The sequence below is a fragment of the Orcinus orca genome, chromosome 15 (assembly GCF_937001465.1).
Source record: "Orcinus orca chromosome 15, mOrcOrc1.1, whole genome shotgun sequence".
Taxonomy (NCBI): domain Eukaryota; kingdom Metazoa; phylum Chordata; class Mammalia; order Artiodactyla; family Delphinidae; genus Orcinus; species Orcinus orca.
The window spans coordinates 86,241,874-86,261,739 of record NC_064573.1 but is presented as its reverse complement, the minus strand read 5'-3'; the positions used below and the strand labels follow the sequence as shown (position 1 = coordinate 86,261,739).

General features: G+C 46.6%; 1 protein-coding gene across 7 annotated transcripts in view; it reads left to right on the top strand.

Annotated features, from left to right (window-relative positions):
• SLC15A4 (solute carrier family 15 member 4) overlaps positions 1-19,866 on the top strand; it is a 118,955-nt gene that overhangs the window by 62,868 nt on the left and 36,221 nt on the right. The window contains exon 8 of one of the 7 annotated variants that reach the window (XM_033440672.2): positions 9,337-11,686. The exons of 4 other annotated variants lie outside the window; for them this stretch is intronic. In XM_033440672.2, the coding sequence (XP_033296563.1) occupies positions 9,337-9,359 (23 nt within the window). In that variant the 3' untranslated portion in view covers positions 9,360-11,686. Of the gene's footprint in view, positions 1-5; positions 755-3,208; positions 3,418-9,336; positions 11,687-19,866 lie in introns of those variants that run through there. 2 more of the 7 variants (XM_049697916.1, XM_033440669.2) reach the window with 2 other exon arrangements.

Sequence of the window (19,866 nt, the reverse complement as noted above, 5' to 3'; positions counted from 1 at the left end):
CCCAGGAAAGACACCTTGTAATCAGCAGCAGCCACTCCCTGCGCCCCTCTCCCAGGGCCCTGACGACTACTAGCCCGCACTCTGTCTCTGTGGATTTGCCCACGCGGGACATTTCATGGAAATGGAATCACACCCTATGTGACCTCTTGCACCTGGTTTCTTTTTTTTTTTAATTTTTCATTTTTTGGCCACACTGCGTGGCATGAAGGATCTTAGTTCCCTGACCAGGGATCGAGCCCTTGCCCCCTCCAGTGGAAGTGCAGAGTTCTAACCACTGGACTGCCAGGGAAGTCCCCGTTCCTGGTTTCTTTCCCTCAGCACCACGTTTTCAGGATTCACACGTGTGATAGCAGGTTTTAGCCCTCCGTTCCTTTTTTATGGGTGAGTAATATTCCATTGTATGGTTACACCACTTTTTGTTCCTTCATCAGTGGATGGACACTTGGGTAATTTACACTTTGTAAACACATTTGGCTATTATGAAAAACGTTTGCTATGAACATTCATGTACACATTTTTAAGAGGACATATGTTTTCCTTTCCATTGGGTGTATACCTAGGAGTAGAATTGCTGGGTCATATGGTAGCTCTACGTCTGAGCATTTGAGGAACTGTCAGACTGTTTTCCAAAGCGGCTGTCAGAGTTTACATTCCTATTAGCAGTGTATGTGTTCCAATCTCTCTACCACCTTGCCAAGACTTCTTTTAATCTGTCTTTTTAAATAAATGTCATTCTAGTGGGTGTGAAGCGGTATCACATTATGGTGCAATTTTCTTTTAAATTTAGCTGTTGATCATGGAAATATCTGTATGTCAGTCTATCTGCATCTATGTTATTCTGTTTTAATAGCTGCAGGCTAGTGCATTAGACAAATGGATTGATTCAACCATTATCCCTTTGGTGAAACTTCTAGGCCGTCTCCAGCGTTTCAGATACCCACCACTTTCTCCACTAGGGTTTCCATGAGAATTACACCTTCTGCCTGGCCTAAGGCATCCATTGTATGTAATAAATGAACTTTTCTCCCATGCGCTGAAAATGGTGTTAGTGAATATCCCACTCTTGGGAACCCAGATAAAGTAGCCAAACTATATTCTGTGTTCTGTGGTACAGAAGAGTGGAGGAGGGCTACGCATGTTCGAATGCCTTTTTATACTTTTTAGAGTAGAACTGAGAGTCAATACAGTTTTTGGTATATTCGCAGAATTGTGCCATCATTGCCATAATCCATGCACATTTTCACCACCCCGGAAAGAACCCCCTGCGCTTTCACCCTTGGAGCTGTTCCTAAGTTGCCCTCCAAGTGGGTCCGATCCCTTTGGACCAGCAAAAACCTGTGCGTTTACGAGAGCACAAGCAGTGCAGGGACTATACCGGCCATATCACCATGTTGTCATCTTTTTTTTTTTTTTTTTTTTGCGGTACGCGGGCCTCTCACTGTTGTGGCCTCTCCCGTTGCAGAGCACAGGCTCCGGACGCGCAGGCTCAGCGGCCATGGCTCACGGGCCCAGCCGCTCCGCGGCATGTGGGATCTTCCCGGACCGGGGCACGAACCCGTGTCCTCTGCATCGGCAGGTGGACTCTCAACCACTGCGCCACCAGGGAAGCCCCAATAATCTTTTTTTACCACTTTTTTCAATTCCATAAAGCAAAGGCAAAATGTATTTCAAAGCTTTCAGATCACGACTCTCACCCCTACCTCCGAATAAGGAATTTTTGTTGTTTTTCACCCCCATCGTCTTCCATTTCAGGAGAGTTCTACTTTTTCCAGCCAAGTTCCCAGGATGGTTGGAAAGGAAAAGGGCCAAGTGCAGGGGACTTTAGTTTCTGGGGCTCAGAGGAGAGGTTGCGGCAGAGAGACACCCATTTACATCATCGTGAGGTCGTAGAGGAGCTTTACCAAGGAGAAGGATACAGAGATGGAGCAGAGACGAGAGCCCGGACTGAGTTTTGACGAACTGAGTCTTCATTGCCTGGGTCTCTTCTTACATTTCCCTTTGCAGCAAGTGACCAAAAATGGTCACTCGCCATCTGGTCTACAAGGGTGAAGTCACTGGCCACTGCAGCCGCTGACCTTCAACACCCCCTGAAAGGAGCTCTGGGTGGAGATCAGGAAGGAGGCCCTCAGTGCTCTGGGGAAAACTGGCAGAACAGGTCTTCAGATAGTTAGAGATTTTCAGGGGAAGACGTTAAGAGCCCAATTCTAGTATTTCCTCATGTCTAGAAAAGCACTAACATCATTAATGGAGACACCTGCTCCTCGTGACGCGCAGCCACCTTCTGCCAAGATGTGTGCTCGCCTGCACGCACCCCCTCACCAGAGTCACTTATCTACTGACCCCCGGCCCCCAACCTCTGCGGAGCAGTTCCTCGGAGCTCCTGAGAGGCTGTCTCCTGGGCTATCATCCTCATGTTGCCCCCAAATAAAACTTAACTCACAACTCTCACGTTTTGTATTTTTTTTCAGTGGACACAAGGCAAGGACACCTTCCAGAATGTCACTGCCCTGTCCTGTCCGCCTCAGACCCTGCACAGCGTTGTCCTGTGTCTCCTCTTTCCTGTCTTTTTTTTTTTTTTTTTTTTTCCGTGCTCATTATCTTTTGAACAGTCTTTGTACGTTTAGGGAATGTATTAGTTTCCTATCGCTGCTGTAACAAATTACCACAAATGAAACTGCCTTGAAACAAACACAAATTCATTATTTTACAGTTCAGTAGGTCAGAAGTCGGCAATGACTTTTGCTGAGCTAAGAAACCAAGGTGTCAGCCGGGCTGGTTCCTTCTGGAAGCTCTGGGCAGGGTCTGTTTTCTTCTCTTCCACCTTTGGGAGGCTGAGGCATTCCTTGGTTTCCGGCCCCTCCTCCTCCTTCTAAGCCAGCAGTGTTGCATCTCTCTGTGCCTTGTGACAGCCGTCACATCTTCCTCTGAGTGACATCTGTCTCCCTCTTTGACTGTTAAGGACCCCTGTGATGACACTGGGTCCACCTGGATAATCCAGGATACTCATCCCATCTCAAGGTCCTCCACTGAATCACATCTGCAAAGCTCCTTTTGCCATGAAGGTAGCATATTCTCAGGTTCCAGGGTTTAGGGTGGGGATGTCTTTAATCTGCCTCTCACAGAGAAATTCTCATATTTGAGTCTCATTTTCCCATTTGAGAAGTCAGAGTCTGAGCCTCTGGGCCCTCCACCTCCCGTCCTGTTGCAGGGTGCCGACCGTCAGGGAAGAACCCCAACCTCACAGAGAATAAGCAGAACCAAGACCCCGAAGCTGATGACGAGGCAGGAAAGCAGGTTGGTTTCCCACAACTCCGAGGTCACCAAAAGTAGACAACAAGGCTTAATGGTCAAAAACAAAGAAACTCACAGAAAAAGAGATCAGATCGGGGCTTCTCCGGTGGTGCAGCGCTTGAGAATCTGCCTGCCAACGCAGGGGACACGGGTTCGAGCCCTGGTCTGGGAAGATCCCACATGCCGCAGAGCAACTAAGTCCGTGCGCCACAACTACTGAGCCTGCGCGTCTGGAGCCTGTGCTCTGCAACAAGAGAGGCCGCGACAGTGAGAGGCCCACGCGCCGCGATGAAGAGTGGCCCCTGCTTGCCGCAACTAGAGAAAGCCCTCGCACAGAAACGAAGACCCAACACAGCCATAAAAAAAATAAAAAATAAATAAAAAATAAAATAAAAAAAAAACTGGAAGAAAAAAAGACTTAATGGTTCTGGAGTCATGGGTGACAGGAAGGAATTGACCAGCCACAGCATGGGGAGCAACATGAATGTCTGCCTCGGAGTGCCGGGTTTACCGCCCAAATCCCACAAAGCTGGAAGCTGCACACACCGTGGGCTACACCGCAGCCGGGTGCCAAGGGTGCCTTCAGTAGCACACATGGGGCTTGAGCAGCTGCCCATTGGTCCCTCCACGGGCACCCTGACCCTCTCAGTTGCCTGTGTGACTAGCTACTGAGAGTGCTCCGAATCAGGGAATGGTAATCCTTGCAGCAAGGACACACAGAGATGCTCCAGGGCTCCAGGCGCTGCCTCTCCCCATGTGGACATGCACTTGAGCTGAGTCAATGAGATTCACCCAGATGCAACGTGAGTTCCAACGTGGGCATCGTGAACGTAGCGCAGCCTAGCGCCGCCATTTTTGTTGGTCCTTTTGCCTGAAGCGAGGTTTAGCTGTTGGCGGTGTGAGTAGCTCTAGTCCTTTCTCAGTGATGTAGGGACATGTTCCTGGGGCAGAGGTGGAATCCCCGAGGGGACGGGGAGGTCTGCACCAGCTGAGGGTCTTCTCTGGGGCTCGGCGGGCCAGCAATAGCAGTGTCAGTTTCTGCGTCTGGCTGGGTCTGCCGTGTGATGTTGGACGTGGTGCTTGGAGTTGCAGCTTCCGTGCTGCTTCTCTTGTCCTGCCCAGGGTTCTGTGAGCTCCCCAACAGCCTTGCAGGACGCTTTTCTGAGCTCAGTAGCTACAGCCAACTTCTGATACTTGTGACCAAGAAACTTGATCTTAATGAAAGCTACTCTTTATTTATTTATTTTTTTGCAGGACAAAGATCCCAAATACGGGATCTTAGTTCCCCAATCAGGGATCAAACCCCTGCAGTGGAAGCACAGTCATAACCACTGGACGACCAGGGAAGTCCCCAATGAAAGCTACTCTTAAAGTATTACTTTTGGCTGCTGGACTGCTGTCTCTTCTTTTGCTTATTTGTTACTGTGTTGCACTGTAGAGGCTGTGCTAGCTGGGAAGCTGGTGTGTGTGTGTGTGTGTGTGTTGTGTGTGTGTGTGTGTGTGTGTGTGTGTAAATTTAGCAAAGGAAAACCCTGAGAAGTTAGCCCCATTTTATACCATCTTGATTTCTGCAGAAAAACGGTATAAAATGTGTGTCAGGGTCCTGCTGGTTCAGTAAGTGACATTATCTCCTTACACATACTCATCTCCACGGGGCAGGTGGACTGCTCTCCAAATGCACCGTTTCCTTTGCTGGTTCTTCTGCACCGATGTCTGCAGAGACATAAAAGGGAATCAGAGAGGAGAACATGATTCACACTTTCTGCCTCTGGACCAGGAAAACCCAGCCTTGAGCTGCTATTGATTTACTCTCTGTTTGGAGAGGTTGTTATCTGCTCCAGTGAAGGCTGAACGCAACTCTATCAGCTTTTCCAGCGCTGCCCCGGGGAGGATGTGCAGAACTTCCACTTGACGGATCCAACAACATCTCAGAGCCATCCACCCCAGACCCCGTGTATTTATGTCATATCCAAGATCTTGTTATCTTTTTCTAGCACCTTTGGCTAGCAGAGTGGTGGGGATGAAGAGAAGGAGAGTGACAAGAGGGATTTGCCACTTTCTTAAAGAAAAGATATCGAAACCACACACACGTTAGCTAAGGCAAGAAGAAATGACAAAATATATGTTCACTTCTGTTCAGCAACTTCTGAATCCTCTCTCCAGACACACAAGCATTTTCTTAATGCCTGTGTGTGGAGTGTACAGGGCCAGCAGTGAATGAGATGCAGTTGTTCAAAACTGTGTCCGTTCTCCAGGTGCTGGTCGAGCAGAGGAAGCAAACACATAAGGAGTCATTTATGACCAGTGCTGGGTTCACAGGTCAGCAAGGTCGTGGCCCCTGTAGGGCACTGATGCTCTGAGCGCTAAGTTGTTTGCTAAAGCTGGGCCGTCTTCATCTTGTCTTTTCCCAGCCCTGCATCTATTACTTTTTCTTCTGTTAACAAAACCATGTAATCTGGGGGTGCGGGGGACTGAGTCCACATTTAGTCTATGAGTGTTGCTTGGCTCTGGAGGTAGGCATTTGACCCAGGCAACCAGAGCATTGAACAGTCTTGGACACATTGGTGGCTTGATAAATACATACATAATACAATGGTCTAAAGGGATTCAGTCCGAGTATTTTGTCTGAATGGTCAGCAGAAAGAATGGTTCTTTTCACTGGAGGTACTGAGAGGTTGAAAAGTCAAGTCTGACTCTCCTGGTGGCCATCATTCTGCTTGCCTGGGCATGGAGTTAACACAGAGAAAGGCGGAGCTGAGAGCCCGAGAGAGTGACAGCAATTGGAGTACCTGGATTCAGCTAGACCTGACTTTTAATTTTATCTAGCCATACCCCTCCTTTTCTCTCTTAAGCCATTTTGTGTTGGATTTCCTATTGCTCGAAACCAAAAGAGTCTTTCCTGCCACAGAAATCAGGCCATACTTCCCATTCTTTGTTCCCCTCCTTGTCTCCTTTTTTTTTAAATCTTGTTTGACCCTCAAATTTTGAAATTCTGTTGTTCTTAGGTGTGTTCTCTTCCACTCAATTTTCCAGCTCTCTGCTAGTAGCATCGTCAAGTTTCTTTCAGATTATAATGAATGAATCAGGCACTGGTGTCATTAAACACCATCCAAATGAAGACACACCTGGACTTGACCTTGGGCAAAGCTGTCCCGGGTCCAAAGCCACATTTGGCTTCATTTTTCAAGCTCATAGATCTCCTCTGAGAGCTGGTTTCCCGCACACAGGGGTATGGACTGAAGGCTCTGTACGATCTGGGAATTCACTTTATTTTTGCCAGTTCACCAAAAGTTTAATATTTACACTCAAGTTTGTGCTTCCAAGGGAGAGTCATTATTTCCTCTCTCGGTTTCTATGATGCTTACAGAAACGACCCTGAAGCCGGCACTGGGGACTGAACAGATTCCAGTATGATCCCTGACATGTGCAGTAAATATTTCTGCTGGGAAAAACCCCCCTCGTTTTATAATCTGTCCTCCCTTCTCCCAGAAGGAAACCTTGAATAAAGCCCACGGAAGCCAGGGCCTTACTCCAGAGGCCAGCTGGACAATACCCAGAAGCAGAGGAAAAAGAACTCTGACCGTCTGTTTTGGGGCCACGTCTCTGAACATGTGGCTGAACTTGTTCCTGAAAAAAGGCACAGTTACACTTTGAACTGGAAACACAGGGAACACTGTGCCCTTTTACATGGACAGCAATTATGCAGGGAGCAGCCTCCGAATACTTAGAGCACATTAAAATTTTTCATCAAATAAACATTTGGACATCATGGGTGACAAGGACCTGAATACAGCCCAGGGGGCCTGAAAAAGGGTTTCCATGGCAACCCTGCTTGGCTAAGAACACAAACTTCAGACAATCACACAGGAGAGGCCAGCTCTTTCCAACGAGACCCACCTCCTTGACTGAAATCCTGCTTTTGTGCCCTGCTCCTGAATGAGCATCCCTGGTTCGTATTTTCAAAAATGACTTCAGCACATATCACTTGTAACTCCCCAGAGATGGGTATGTTGGGCCGACTCTCTGTTTAAGAGGACGGAAAAGGCGGCTTGAGCGAATCCACACGCCACTCACCCTCCCTAAGTATCAGAAGGTTGAGAATGTGGCTGCCCAAGGCCGGGGGGTCCCCAACTCAACTCCCGTGTTGGTTGGATGCTATTGGCCTGACCCCAACATTTGTAGGGCCCCAAAGCAACGTTCACGGTGGTCCACATACCATGTATAAATGTTTCAAAGTTACCGATCGGGCTAATCATTAAATGAAATGTGTGCCGTCCCCCAGCTCTGACGCTTCAAAACAACCCAGAGAGCCAGGCTTGATTGAACAGCCTTAGATTCTTCACAGTCACGTGCAGAAAATGTCTGAACAGGGAAATTCAGCCCCCGGCACCTGGCCCACGGTCCTCCCCCACCTCTTCCTTCCCACATCCCTCTCCCAAACTTACAGAGACTTACCCGCACACACATGGCCACCTGTCCTGCAGAAGCAACCTTTCCTTAGACCCTCTGCAGACAGCGGCCCCCAGGCTCAGGGCTGGGCACACAGGCTTTCTGGTCTTCCCTTCAGAGGTTGGCCTCAAGTAGAGGCCCTGGCTGGCCTGGAAGTGGGCCTGGGGCCATTGTGCAAGGGATCCTGTGGTCCATATACCTGGAATATGGTCCAGAGGGGAGCCCAAAACTCCCAGTGGGCATGTCCCATTGGCATTAATTTCCTCAGGCTGCCATAATAAAATACCAAAGGCTGGCTGGGTTAAACCACAAAAATTAATTTCTTGGGAATTCCCTGGTGGTCCAGTGGTTAGGACGCTGCTTTGATGGGAAAAGCAGCAGTTTCCCAGAGAGGGTATAGTTCTCTTCACAAGGGAGAAGCAGAAAACTGTCGTTTCTGATAGAAAAGCTCTTTTTGATTGACCAGAATATCCGGAGTTGATAGTTTGGGCCAAGGGTGCACTGAACTGAGGTTGATTTTTCCACGCTTCCACTGCAGGGGGCACGGGTTCAATCCCTGGTTGGAGAACTAAGATCCCACATGCCACGTCGTGCGGCCAAAAAAAAAAAGTTAATCTCTTCACAGTTCTGGAGGCTGCAAGTCCAAGATCAAGGTCTTGACAGGTTTGGTTTCCTCTGAGGCCTCTCTCCTTGCTTTGCAGACAGCCTCCTTCTTGCCCGGTCTTCACGTCATCTTCCCTCTGTGTGTGCCCACCCCTGGTGTCTCTTTGACCAAATTGTCTCTCCTTATAAGGACACCAGTCACGTTGGAGTAGGGCCCAACCTAAGAGCCTCATTTAACTCAATCTTCTCTTTAAAGGTCCTATCTTTGAATACAAACACATTCTGAGAGATTGGGGGTTAGGGCTTCAACATATGAATCTGGGGGAGGATACAATTCATCCCATAATAGCCTCCTTCCCTGGGAGGGATCCAGGTCTGTAATAATACACAGGCAGAGGAGAGCCAGACAGGGGACCTGTGCAGTGTGGGGCCTACCTTGCTTAGGTGTGAGGGTACTGCTGGGCTTTCTGTTTGCTCACTGCTAAAGCTAATGGTCTGGTCCCCTGTTTTTGGAGACCTCTTCTCACAGCTGGGTCATTTAAATGGCCTTCTCAGATCCTCCTTGACCTAGAACATGATCGTATCTGCCTGTCACACTCATTCGGTGATGAGCATGGCTGGGAAGCAGTGGCATTTTGCCAGAATTCACGGGCTCTCGGTCCAATCGAAGGTGGTCAGCTCATAGAAGACCACCACATCTCTTGCCGGATTAATTGTTTGCAGAGCTAAAGAAAGGGGGAAAACATCAGCCGGCGCTACTGATGGAAAAATCAGCGGTTTCCCCAAGAGGGTATAGGTCTCTTCCCAAGGGAGAAGCAGAAAACCGTCGTTTCTGATGGAAAAGCTCATTCTGATGGATCAAAAGATCCCGAGTTGACACTTTGGGCCAAGGGTGCACTGAACTGAGGTTGATTTTTCTGCTCTTGAGGGAGAGCCGAGTGTGATCATTTGCGAAAACTGAAACATTAGCAAACAGTGCATTCCCCTTTGCAGGCTCCCAGCAAAGTGGAAACTAGTACAGCAGACACGCGCTCCACTTGTCAACCTGAGCCAGCCGGGCACCGGCGTCTGACAAGTCCCGCGGGAGGTACCTCTCCTTCAATCTTTCTTCCCAGGAACAAAGACGAAATGGTAGAATTTGCTGAACACGGATCCTCAAAGACAATTCCCAGCCCATAGACATGCCTATATTCCCGGGACCCACCTTCGCATCTTCTGATCTAGTCTCAACACAATAAAGGAAAAAGAACAAACAAGTGATTCGTAGTTGTTGAAATTAGGAATTTTACTAATAACATTGTAACCGAAAGTGGGGTCCTACTCGCTGCTCAAAAGCCAATAAAGAGGCCAGGTTGGTGGAAAGGAAAGTTTGCTTTATTTTGGATGGGGGGCAGGGAGAAGGGCGGATGCCTGTCCAAAGGCAGACCCACCCCAGCCCAATAGGTGGGCAAGCGCTTTTATAGACGGAGGGAGGGGGCTACATGCAGAACCAGCACAGGTAGCTCCAACAGGCATCTTGAAACTGGTCATCAGTGGTCTGACCAGTGTCATCTTGATTGTTTTAGGTACAGTTAATCTTCAGTTCCAGGGTCGGTTTGTCTCCATTTCTTTGAGGCCAGTTCTCAGAATTGTGGCAGCTTATGTCATGGCTACAGTCTGGTCATCACGCAGTTAACATCTTCCACCTGATGGGGGTTTCAGTATCTGCAAAACAGCTCCTAGGACATGGCTCAGAATATTATCTATAGCCCTTGAGGAGGAACTAAAGGTCCTTGACTATGCTTAGTGACTAAACTATTATAATTTAGTCTTGTTGGACTGTTTTCCTTTGTTTCTACAGTTTCTCACTTCTCTGGTTAAACTTATCCTTTGGCTAAAGTTTTTCCACAGACAAAAGGCAGGCTGAGGACATGGGGGTAGGGGCATGGATCATAGGGTCCTGTTCCGTTTTAACATCGCTCTCCACTGAGTCCCTTAGAAGAACTGGGTGCTGCGCCAAGTGTTTTGCCTGCGCAAGATGAGAAAAATCTTCTCAGTGACATTGAAGTCAGGCATCCTCCCATTTTACAGCTGAGCAAACTGAGGATAAAAGTCATTGAGGAATTTGCTAACGGCCACTCAGCTAGTAGGTGCCCTGAGTCAGTCAGCTTTTCTTCTTTTTTTAAAGTGTACAATTCAGTGGTTTTCACTGTATCCACAGAGTTGGGCAACCGTCACCACAATCAATTTTAGAACATTTTCGTCACCCCCCCCCAAAGAAACCCCATACCCTTTGGCTTTCTTGTCCCCATTTTCCTCAGCCCCAAGCAACAACTACTTAATTTCTGTCTCTATGGTTTTGCTTATTCTTGACTTCCTATAAATGGAATCATACAATGTAAGTCCTTTTGAGTCTGCCTTCTTTCAATTGACATCATAGTTTCAAGGTTCATCCATGTCGTAGCATGTATCAGAATCGGATTTCTTTTCATGGCTGTTTAATATTCCATTGTGTGGACATTTTGTTCATCTATTGATCTGTTGATGGACATTTGGGTTGCTTTCATCTTTTAGCTATTGTAAATAGCGATGATATGAACATTCATATACAAGTTTTTGTGTGAATACCTGTTTTCCTTTTTTTTTTTCTTTTTTTTCCCTGCGTTGGGTCTTCACTGCTGCACGCGGGCTTTCTCTACCTGCAGCGAGCGGGGCTACTCTTCGTTGCAGTGCGTGGGCTTCTCATTGCGGTGGCTTCTCTTGTTGCAGACCATGGGCTCTAGGTGCGCGGGCTTCAGTAGTTGTGGCACGTGGGCTCAGTAGTTGTGGCACGTGGGCTCAGTAGTTGTGGCATGCAGGCTCTAGAGCGCAGGCTCAGTAGTTGTGGCGCATGGGCTTAGCTGCTCCGCGGCATGTGGAATCTTCCCGGACCAGGGCTCGAACCTGTGTCCCCTGCATTGGCAGGAGGATTCTTAACCACTGAGACACCAGGGAAGTCCTCCTTCTTATTTTTTTTAAACACTACTTTATTGAGCTATGATTGACATGTAAAAAGCTGTACATGTACATCCTGTTGCTAAGATCTTCCAGTTTTCCCCTCATTCCATCTCCTGAAATAAATCCTTCCATTTTTCTTCTTGAAGAAATTCCCCAGTGAGGCACTGACCTCTTGCTTAATTGGAATGAATGCTCCCTCCCGCTACTGCAGAGATTCTGCAGTTTTCTTTCCAGTGGACGCCCTGATTGGTTCTCCCATTTCTTGGGTCCCACATCTTTGGGCTTTTCACCCTCATTTTCATCCACAACTTACATCTTCAATAATGTGCTCGGTTTGGGAGTCTTTTCATATCTGAAAATGAACTTACTCTGTCCTCACTCTTACATGATCGTTTGGCAAGGCTTAACTACCTAGGTTCAAAGAGATTTTTACTTGGACTTAAAAAAAGAAGTTTTATTGAAATATAATTGATTTACAATGTTGCGTTAGTTTCTTTTTGTTTTTGGCCACGTGGCATGGCTTGTGGGATGTTAGTTTCCCACCCAGAGATCAGACTCAGGCCCCTGGCAGTGACAGTGCCGAGTCCTAAACACTGGACCACCAGGGAATTCTCTGTGTTAGTTTCAAGTGTACAGCAAAGTGATTCAGTTATACATACATATATATTTATTCTTTTTCAGATTCTTTTCCATTATAGGTTATTACAAGATATTGAGTATAGTTCCCTGTGCTATACAGTAGGTCCTTGTTGGTTATCTATTTTATATATATTTACTTAGACTTTGAAAGAATTATTCCACATTTTTGTAGCATTGAGCACCATTCATGATAAGTTTGATGCAAGCTTGATTCTGAATTCCTTTATAAGTGAATTCTTTCTCTCTTGGAGCTCTTAGTATATTCTCTTTATCTTGAAAGTTCTTAAATCTCATGAGGATGTGTTAGATGTGGGTGTTTTAAAAACATGTTGTGTTTCCATGAGACAAATTCTCTTATTCTAAGATTCATGTCTTTCTATTGCTCTGGAAATTTTTATTATTTCTTTGATATTTTTCTCCCTTCCACTAGGTCTAGTGTCTCTTGAGCTCTTCATAGCTGCTGCCTTGCTGTATATTCTGGGAAAATTCCTCCAGTTCTTCTTCCAGCCATCCAACTTAATTTTCAGTTTAGTTTCAGTAAATCTTCTTTTAAATTTCCAAGAGCACTTTTCTGGTTGTTGTTCCCTGATTGCTTCTTTATCACATTCTTGTTTTCTGGGTAGTTGATTTGAAGATGATAATTAGGATTTTTTTAAGCTCTCTTCTGTTCTCTGAATTATCTTGGTTTCCTACCTGGTCAATTCATCTGCTTACTTTTATTAGTCTTTGCTTTTTTTTTTTTTGTGGTAAGCGGACCTCTCACTGTTGTGGCCTCTCCCGTTGCAGAGCACAGGCTCCGGACGCGCAGGCTCAGCGGCCATGGCTCACGGGCCCAGCCGCTCCGCGGCATGTGGGATCCTCCCGGACCGGGGCACGGACCCGTGTCCCCTGCGTCGGCAGGCGGACTCTCAACCACTGCGCCACCAGGGAAGCCCTTCTTTCTTTTTTTTTTTTTCATAAATTTATTTTATTTATTTATTTTTGGCTGCGTTGGGTCTTAGTTGCTGTGTGCGGGCTTTCTCTAGTTGCCGTGAGCAGATGCGGGCTTCTCATTGCGGTGGCTTCTCTTGTTGCAGAGCATGGGCTCTGGGCGTGCGGGCTTCAGTAGTTGTGGCACGTGGACTCAGTAGTTATGGCTCATGGGCTCTAGAGCGCAGGCTCAGTAGTTGCGGCGCACAGGCTTAGTTGCTCCGTGGCATGTGGGATCCTCCCGGACCGGGGCTCGAACCTGTGTCCCCTGCATTGGCAGGCGGACTCTCAACCACTGCGCCACCAGGGAAGCCCGAGCCTTTGCTTTTCTTCGTATGTCTGCTTCTCTTTGGCAGTCGATCCATGTTTGGGAACAGCTTATCCACATTTAAAAAATTGGCCAGTTGCTCTCCAGATATTTTATAACATTTAAACACCCACCATCCTGTTTGGTGACATTCGTCTCTCTCCACAACCCCCTCTATTTGGAGTGACTTCAGTAAAACAATTGCAACACCAATCATTGCCAATTTGGAAGAGGACAGATGATAGACTGCTTTCGTTTGCAATCATTTGACCATTTCTGAGATGTTTATTGATTTTTTATGTGTCTTCTTTTGCCAGTTAGTAACTGGTCAACAGATGAAAACAGCAAGGAAGCAGGGAAGAGATGGCTGGGAGAGAAATTCTTGGGCATCCCTGAGTTCTCGTTAAATACCATCCTTCTTTCTCTGCTCCCCAAGTCTGAATGGCCTGGCATTCCCCCTTCTCTCTTCCGCTCAATGAAAAGTAATAATAAGTAACTAAGACGAGTTACTTTATTCAACTGGGAAGGGAGATAAACTAGTCGAGACCAAATAGGAGAGAATGCCTTCTCTAAACCTGCAGAATATGCTTGGCTAATGAGAAAAGAGACCTTTGGGCTACCGTTCTCCTTTATCTTCTCTGATCTATTCTCGCGGTTGCATTAGGAATTTCTACATTTTTCATTAAATTGCTCCAAATGAGGAGAAATCACCAAGCTACAGAGGCTCCCCTTTGGCAGTCATAAAGTCAGCTCTTTAGAAATGCAGGCACAGGTTGAATCGGACAAAAAGCCCTCATTCTGTGGGCACGCTTAAAAATTCAGACCTGTGTGCATAGATTGGGGTCAGGAGCAAACGGGATGTGACTGCAGATGCCTCGGTTCTTTGGCGGGAGCCTTGCGAACTAGACCAAGAGAAAAACAAACAGAAGTTTATTCACGTGCTCATTGCACATACGCAGGGAAGAACTCAGTGACGAGTAATTCAAAAGGGTGGTTAGAACTTGGGCTACTAAAGCATCTTAATAAAAGCACAGTCATTTTGTATAGAAGTGACAAGACAAAGAAAAGGGACTTTGAGCTTCCAAAGGTGGCACGTTGTTTGAAGGTGAATATATAGAGGAAATTCATGGGAGAAAAGGGCTAGTTAGTAAGGTTTGTTATGTAGATTTCCCTGGTGCTGTCTCTGGGCTGATAAGATTCTATCTAGAGTTGTGTCCGGTGATTCAGAATCTTCCCGCCCTTCCTGGTAGAGAGGGAGAGGGCAGAGAGTTTTGCTTCTTTTTAATTATCTTCACCTCAAAATGATTGGCATGGCATACTCCAAACCCCTTCAAATACTACTGAGCACGTTGCATGTGGTGAGTCCAAACTGAGATGTGCTCTCAGGATTTTACTAGGGATTTCCTGTATTTACACAGGATTGCCTGGATTTGGGAGATTTGCTCCAAAAATACAAAATATCCATTGACAAATTTTTATTTGATTACATGTCAAAAGGATAATAATTTAGGTAAATTGGCTTAAATAAAATATTTAAATTAATTAATTTTTTTTTTTACTTTTTAAAATGTGGCCTCCAGAAAATTTTAACTTACATATATGGCTTACATTTTGTTTTTAATAGACAGTGCTAGTCTAAGAGCACCGTGAAATGTCTCTTATCTATTCATACAGGCAACATATTTACTGAGAAACTGCTATGTGCAAAGCACAGGATACCCAAGAGGGAATAAGGACAGAATCTCTGTCTCCCTTGCCAAGGGTCCCCCTGAATTAGGAAATTACTGATCCAGGCTTTAAATCCAGGGGCGTCAGACTTTTGAGCTGTACCGGGTCCCCCCGCCACAACCCTCTCCTTGATCTATGGTTAGAATTCCACGTCCTCTCCATGCCATTGGGACAGTCATAACTTCTCCAATCCAGCGTCTGTACTTTCCCAACAGTCTGTCCTTAGCATGTTGGAGCAGGAAGCAAGAACAGGTGGATCTGTGTTATTATGTATGTGTCAGGGCAGGCATGACTGGCAATGTAGCATATATGTGGTCTGCCCAAACTCTGGACACACAGAATTGTCTCAGACACACAGACAGAGGGAGCAGTCTAGAAAACAGAGCCCTCAGCTTCTCCAGTCCTTTTCTCACTCCCTCACCATCTGGTGGCCCAGTACCTGCCCACCTGGCCAGAGCAGCCTGGGGACCTCAGCAGCCCTGGGGGGCAGGAGTGTTGTTTGTTGGCTAAGAGGAGTGGTCATCTCATTGGTCGCTCAAGAAGAAGCAGGACTCTTCCTACAATCTGCTTGTCTTTAATTAACCAAAGAGAGAAAATAGATTCAAGAACATGACGCAGGGTGTCAGATTAGGGGAGGGAGGGAAGATGGGAGGGGGCCCACAGGGCAGGTTTGCAATTACGTGGAGATTCGCACCGGTAGCCTCTCTGTGGCTGACTCTTTGGTTCTGACCTTTTATTTCAGAATTGAAATGGAGCTTAAGATCTTTCCCAAACAGTGGGCTCAATGATCCTAACAGCTGGGGCTGTTGCCAGGTGCACTGCCAGGGAGCTCGAGTGGCACACCTGGTTTTTACAGAGTGTTTCAGAGACATCAGATCAAACTCACGAATAGCTCACATTTATTTAACACTCATCAGGCACGCGGTGCTAAGCAGCTGGCTTGCATGCTGTTCTGCGTGAGGGGCAGTGCGGTGCCGTGGTTAGGGGCTTAGCACTGGCTCCAGGATGCCCAGTTCCGGTGCTGACTTTACCCCCTAAACAGACAGATGACTCTCGCGAAGCAGCTGGGCCTCTTGGTGATTCACTTTTCTCATATGCAAAAGGGTGGCACTAGTAATGCTCTTACCCCATAGGTTTGTTCTAGGGAATAAATGAGTTAATATGTTTAAAGCACTTGGAACAGACCCAATACATACGCAGTTTTCAATGTTCGTTGTTCTATTAGCATCGAATCTTCATAACAACCCTACGAGGCCACGTATGAGTTTCCTCTCGCTGCTGTAACAAGTGACACACTTTGTGGCTTAAAACAACGCAAATGTTTTGGTTCTGTTTTTTATATTTCGGGAGCTCAGAAGTCCTCACGTCAAGGTGTAGGCAGGGCTGTGTTCCTTCTGGAAACTGCAGGGGAGAATCGTTTTCTTGCTTCTTTTGCCTTCTAGAGGAAGCCTTGCATTCCTTAGCTCATGACCTTTTGTTTGCATTGCTCTGACCTCTGCTTCCCTGTCACATCCTTTTCTCTGTATCCCTTCCGTCTCCCTCTTTCCCTTAGAAGGACCCTTGCAATGGCATTGAACCCACTTGGATAATCCTGGGTAGTACTTTCTAAAACCGTGCAAACTCAGACTGGGACTTGAACCCATGGTCTTTTAATTGAGATCACACACCTGGTCTCAGGATTTAATGAGGCTCAGGTTCTTTAAGTCTTATGGCAGAAAGAATTCAGTGAGAGACAAAGTGATAGGTAAGAAGTGGATTTATTTAGAGAGGTACACATTCCATAGACAGAACGCAGTCCGTCTCAAAAGGCAAGAATGGCCTTGGGAGAAACACAGAGTGTGGGCCATCTCAGAAGGCGAGAGGTTGCACAATACGGAGTGGTTAGTTTTTATGGGCTGGGTAGTTTCATAGGCCAATGAGTGGAGGATTATTCCAAGTATTTCGGGGAACGGGTGGGGATTCCCAAGAATGTAGCCACCGCCCACTTTCTGGCCTTTTATGGTCGGCCTCAGAGCTGTCATGGCGCTGGTGGGTGTGTCATATAGATGCTGATGCATTACGATGAGCGTATAATGAGGCTCCAGGTCCACCGGAAGTCGAATCCTCTCCCATCTTGGACCTAGCTGGTTCTAACCAGTCTATGTTATGTCCTATGGCTGTATCATTCTTTTAAAGGTTGTGCCCCGCCCCCTTCCCTCCTGTTTCAATTCCATCTCCAGATCCTTAATCACATTTGCAAAGTCCCTTTTGTCAAATAAGTTAAAGTTTTCACAGCTTCTAAGAATTCGGATGTCAGCATCTTTGGGGAGCCATTATTCAGACTCCCAGAAGTTGTTATTATTATTATTGTTATCATCATCATCATCACCATCGTCATTATACCTGAGACATCAGTATGTCTTCCTTAAAAATAACAAGGAAGGTTAATTTGGGCCATACCCAACTGAAATTACAAATCAAACATAATGGTGGCATTTATAAGTTTGTGCAAAACAATGATTTCTTTCAGGATTGAGTTGTACATTCTAACCCGTGCAAGTGGCAGAATCAGATTTGCACCAGGTCTGTCTGATTCCTGACTCTTTGCCTTGACCACCATGTGCGAGAAGAAAGGACGTATTGTATCAGACTCCCACAAATGTTCGACAAAAACATTAATCGGGGGCCAACGGCTTACCTAGACTGGCTCTCATTTCGCCTTTTGCCCATTCATTCAGGTCTCCTGAGGCATCCTATATGTTAAGCGTTGAGCTAAGGGTAAACATGCCAACGTGCATTGACTATCTAGAATCCACCTTGTGCTTCCACCTGCCTGCTGTAACTCTGTGTACTTTGCTCTGTATACTGCAGCGTTCCTGAATATTGTGTGTAGGGCAAAATCGAAACATGGCATGTATGTTTCCTCTTTGAAGACTCTTCTGGTGGGTCCTTTTGTAGAGCAAAGCTTTGAGGAAGGAGACTGATTAATGCCATGTTAAAAAATTAAATGTAGCAAATACAGATTTCAATATTTCAACTCAAGTCTGTGAGACACGCATCTTAGCTTTTCTACCATCATTTAATTTCTGTTAAGGCAGATATACCTAAACACCTACCTCAAAGACTTCCCTTACCCCCCAAAGTGGTTTGTTGCAAAGGATTTTGATGCATGCACGAGTGGCGTGGAAGTGGGGAGTAGTCTTCATAGCCCCACTAGGTTTTCCTCAGACCTGGTAAGGAGTAGGGGCCCTAGAATGATCCTGGGGAATTCTAGAGCAGTTTGGGAGTAAGTTGAACGTGAGCTGGACCTAGAGGAAGGTTGTGTTGGAATGACCCCTGCATGGACAGGGGGCCCTACTAGATATGGTCCCCATGCCCCACTCCCAGGATAATTTCATGGCACTACTTCAGCCTATTGGAACTTAGATGCATCCTTGGGGAGCAAGGAGGAGAATCCGAATTGCTTGAAATTAAACTCTTGTCCCTAAAGGTAAAAGACTTCATGAGAAAAATTAATTTCAGTTACAGAAAATAAACGAGAAAATGATATTACTTTACAGACCTGAGTTTGTGGCCTAAAAGCCATTCCACCAGAAATAAATTTTTGTATCTTGAGGTTGTTTAAATTGGAAGCCCATTTGCTTTTACTATATAAAGTCGTTTATTTATTATTTAAATCAGTTATTAAGAAGCAGAAGATTCTAGAACTTTCCATGTCCACCCGAGGCCACGAGTGTCCTTGATACAAACAGGGAAGAGTGATTTAGGGTAGAAACGAGGAACATCATCTCATTTGCTACTTCTGAACTTTGACTCTGGGTGATTACAACTTTTTTTTTTAACTTGTTTTCTTTTTTTTGGCTGCGTTCGGTCTTCGTTGCTGCACGTGGGCTTTCTCTAGTTGCGGTGAGCAGGGGCTACTCTTTGTTGCGCTGTGCAGGCTTATCATTGCGGTGGCTTCTCTGGTTGCAGAGCACAGGCCCTAGAGTGTGTGGGCTTCAATAGTAGTGGCGCACGGGCTTCAGTAGTTGTGGCGCACGGGCTCTAGGGCACAGCCTCAGTAGCTGTGGTGCACGGGCTTAGTTGCTCCACGGCATGTGGGATCTTCCCGGACCAGGGCTCGAACCCGTGTCCCCTGCGTTGGCAGGCGGATTCTTAACCACTGCGCCACCAGGGAAGCCCCCTTACAATTTTCTTTTTCATGTAATTGATCTTCCTTTATTGGAAAATGCCTCGTAGGTGTTGAAACACTGCTTTGCATCCCAGTCATCCTAGTCCTAAAATTTTTATGTAACTGCAGGGTCTGCAGCAATTTGTGTTTGTTTTCCTGGGTGTGAAACTGATTGTGGACTCCACTGGGATAAGGCGCTTCATTTATACCGGGTAAAAAGATCCAAGGGGAGATGGAGAGAGAAGAATACTACTTATTCAAACACCAGACAAGGGCTTCCCTGGTGGTGCAGTGGTTGAGAGTCCGCCTCCGATGCAGGGGACACGGGTTCGTGCCCCGGTCCGGGAAGATCCCACGTGCCGCGGAGCGGCTGGGCCCGTGAGCCATGGCCGCTGAGCCTGCGCGTCCGGAGCCTGTGCTCCGCAACGGGAGAGGCCGCAACAGTGAGAGGCCCGCGTAGCCAAAAAAAAAAAAAAAAAAACCAGAAAAACAGGCAAAACACACAGCAGAAACACCGACACGTTGAAGAGGGCTGACGGCTGCTTTACGCTGGCTTCACAGCCCTGATACTGCGATCCTGATCCCACACAGAACCAGCATTCTGCTACGATTGGGCTTCAAACCTCCACGGAATTTCTACAGATGTCATTTGTTGGAGTTTTTTTTTTTAATTTTTCAAGCATCATCTTAGTAAATGGATAGACTATCTGCCAATTGCACAAGTACAAATCCCAGAATCGTTCCTTTTCCTCAA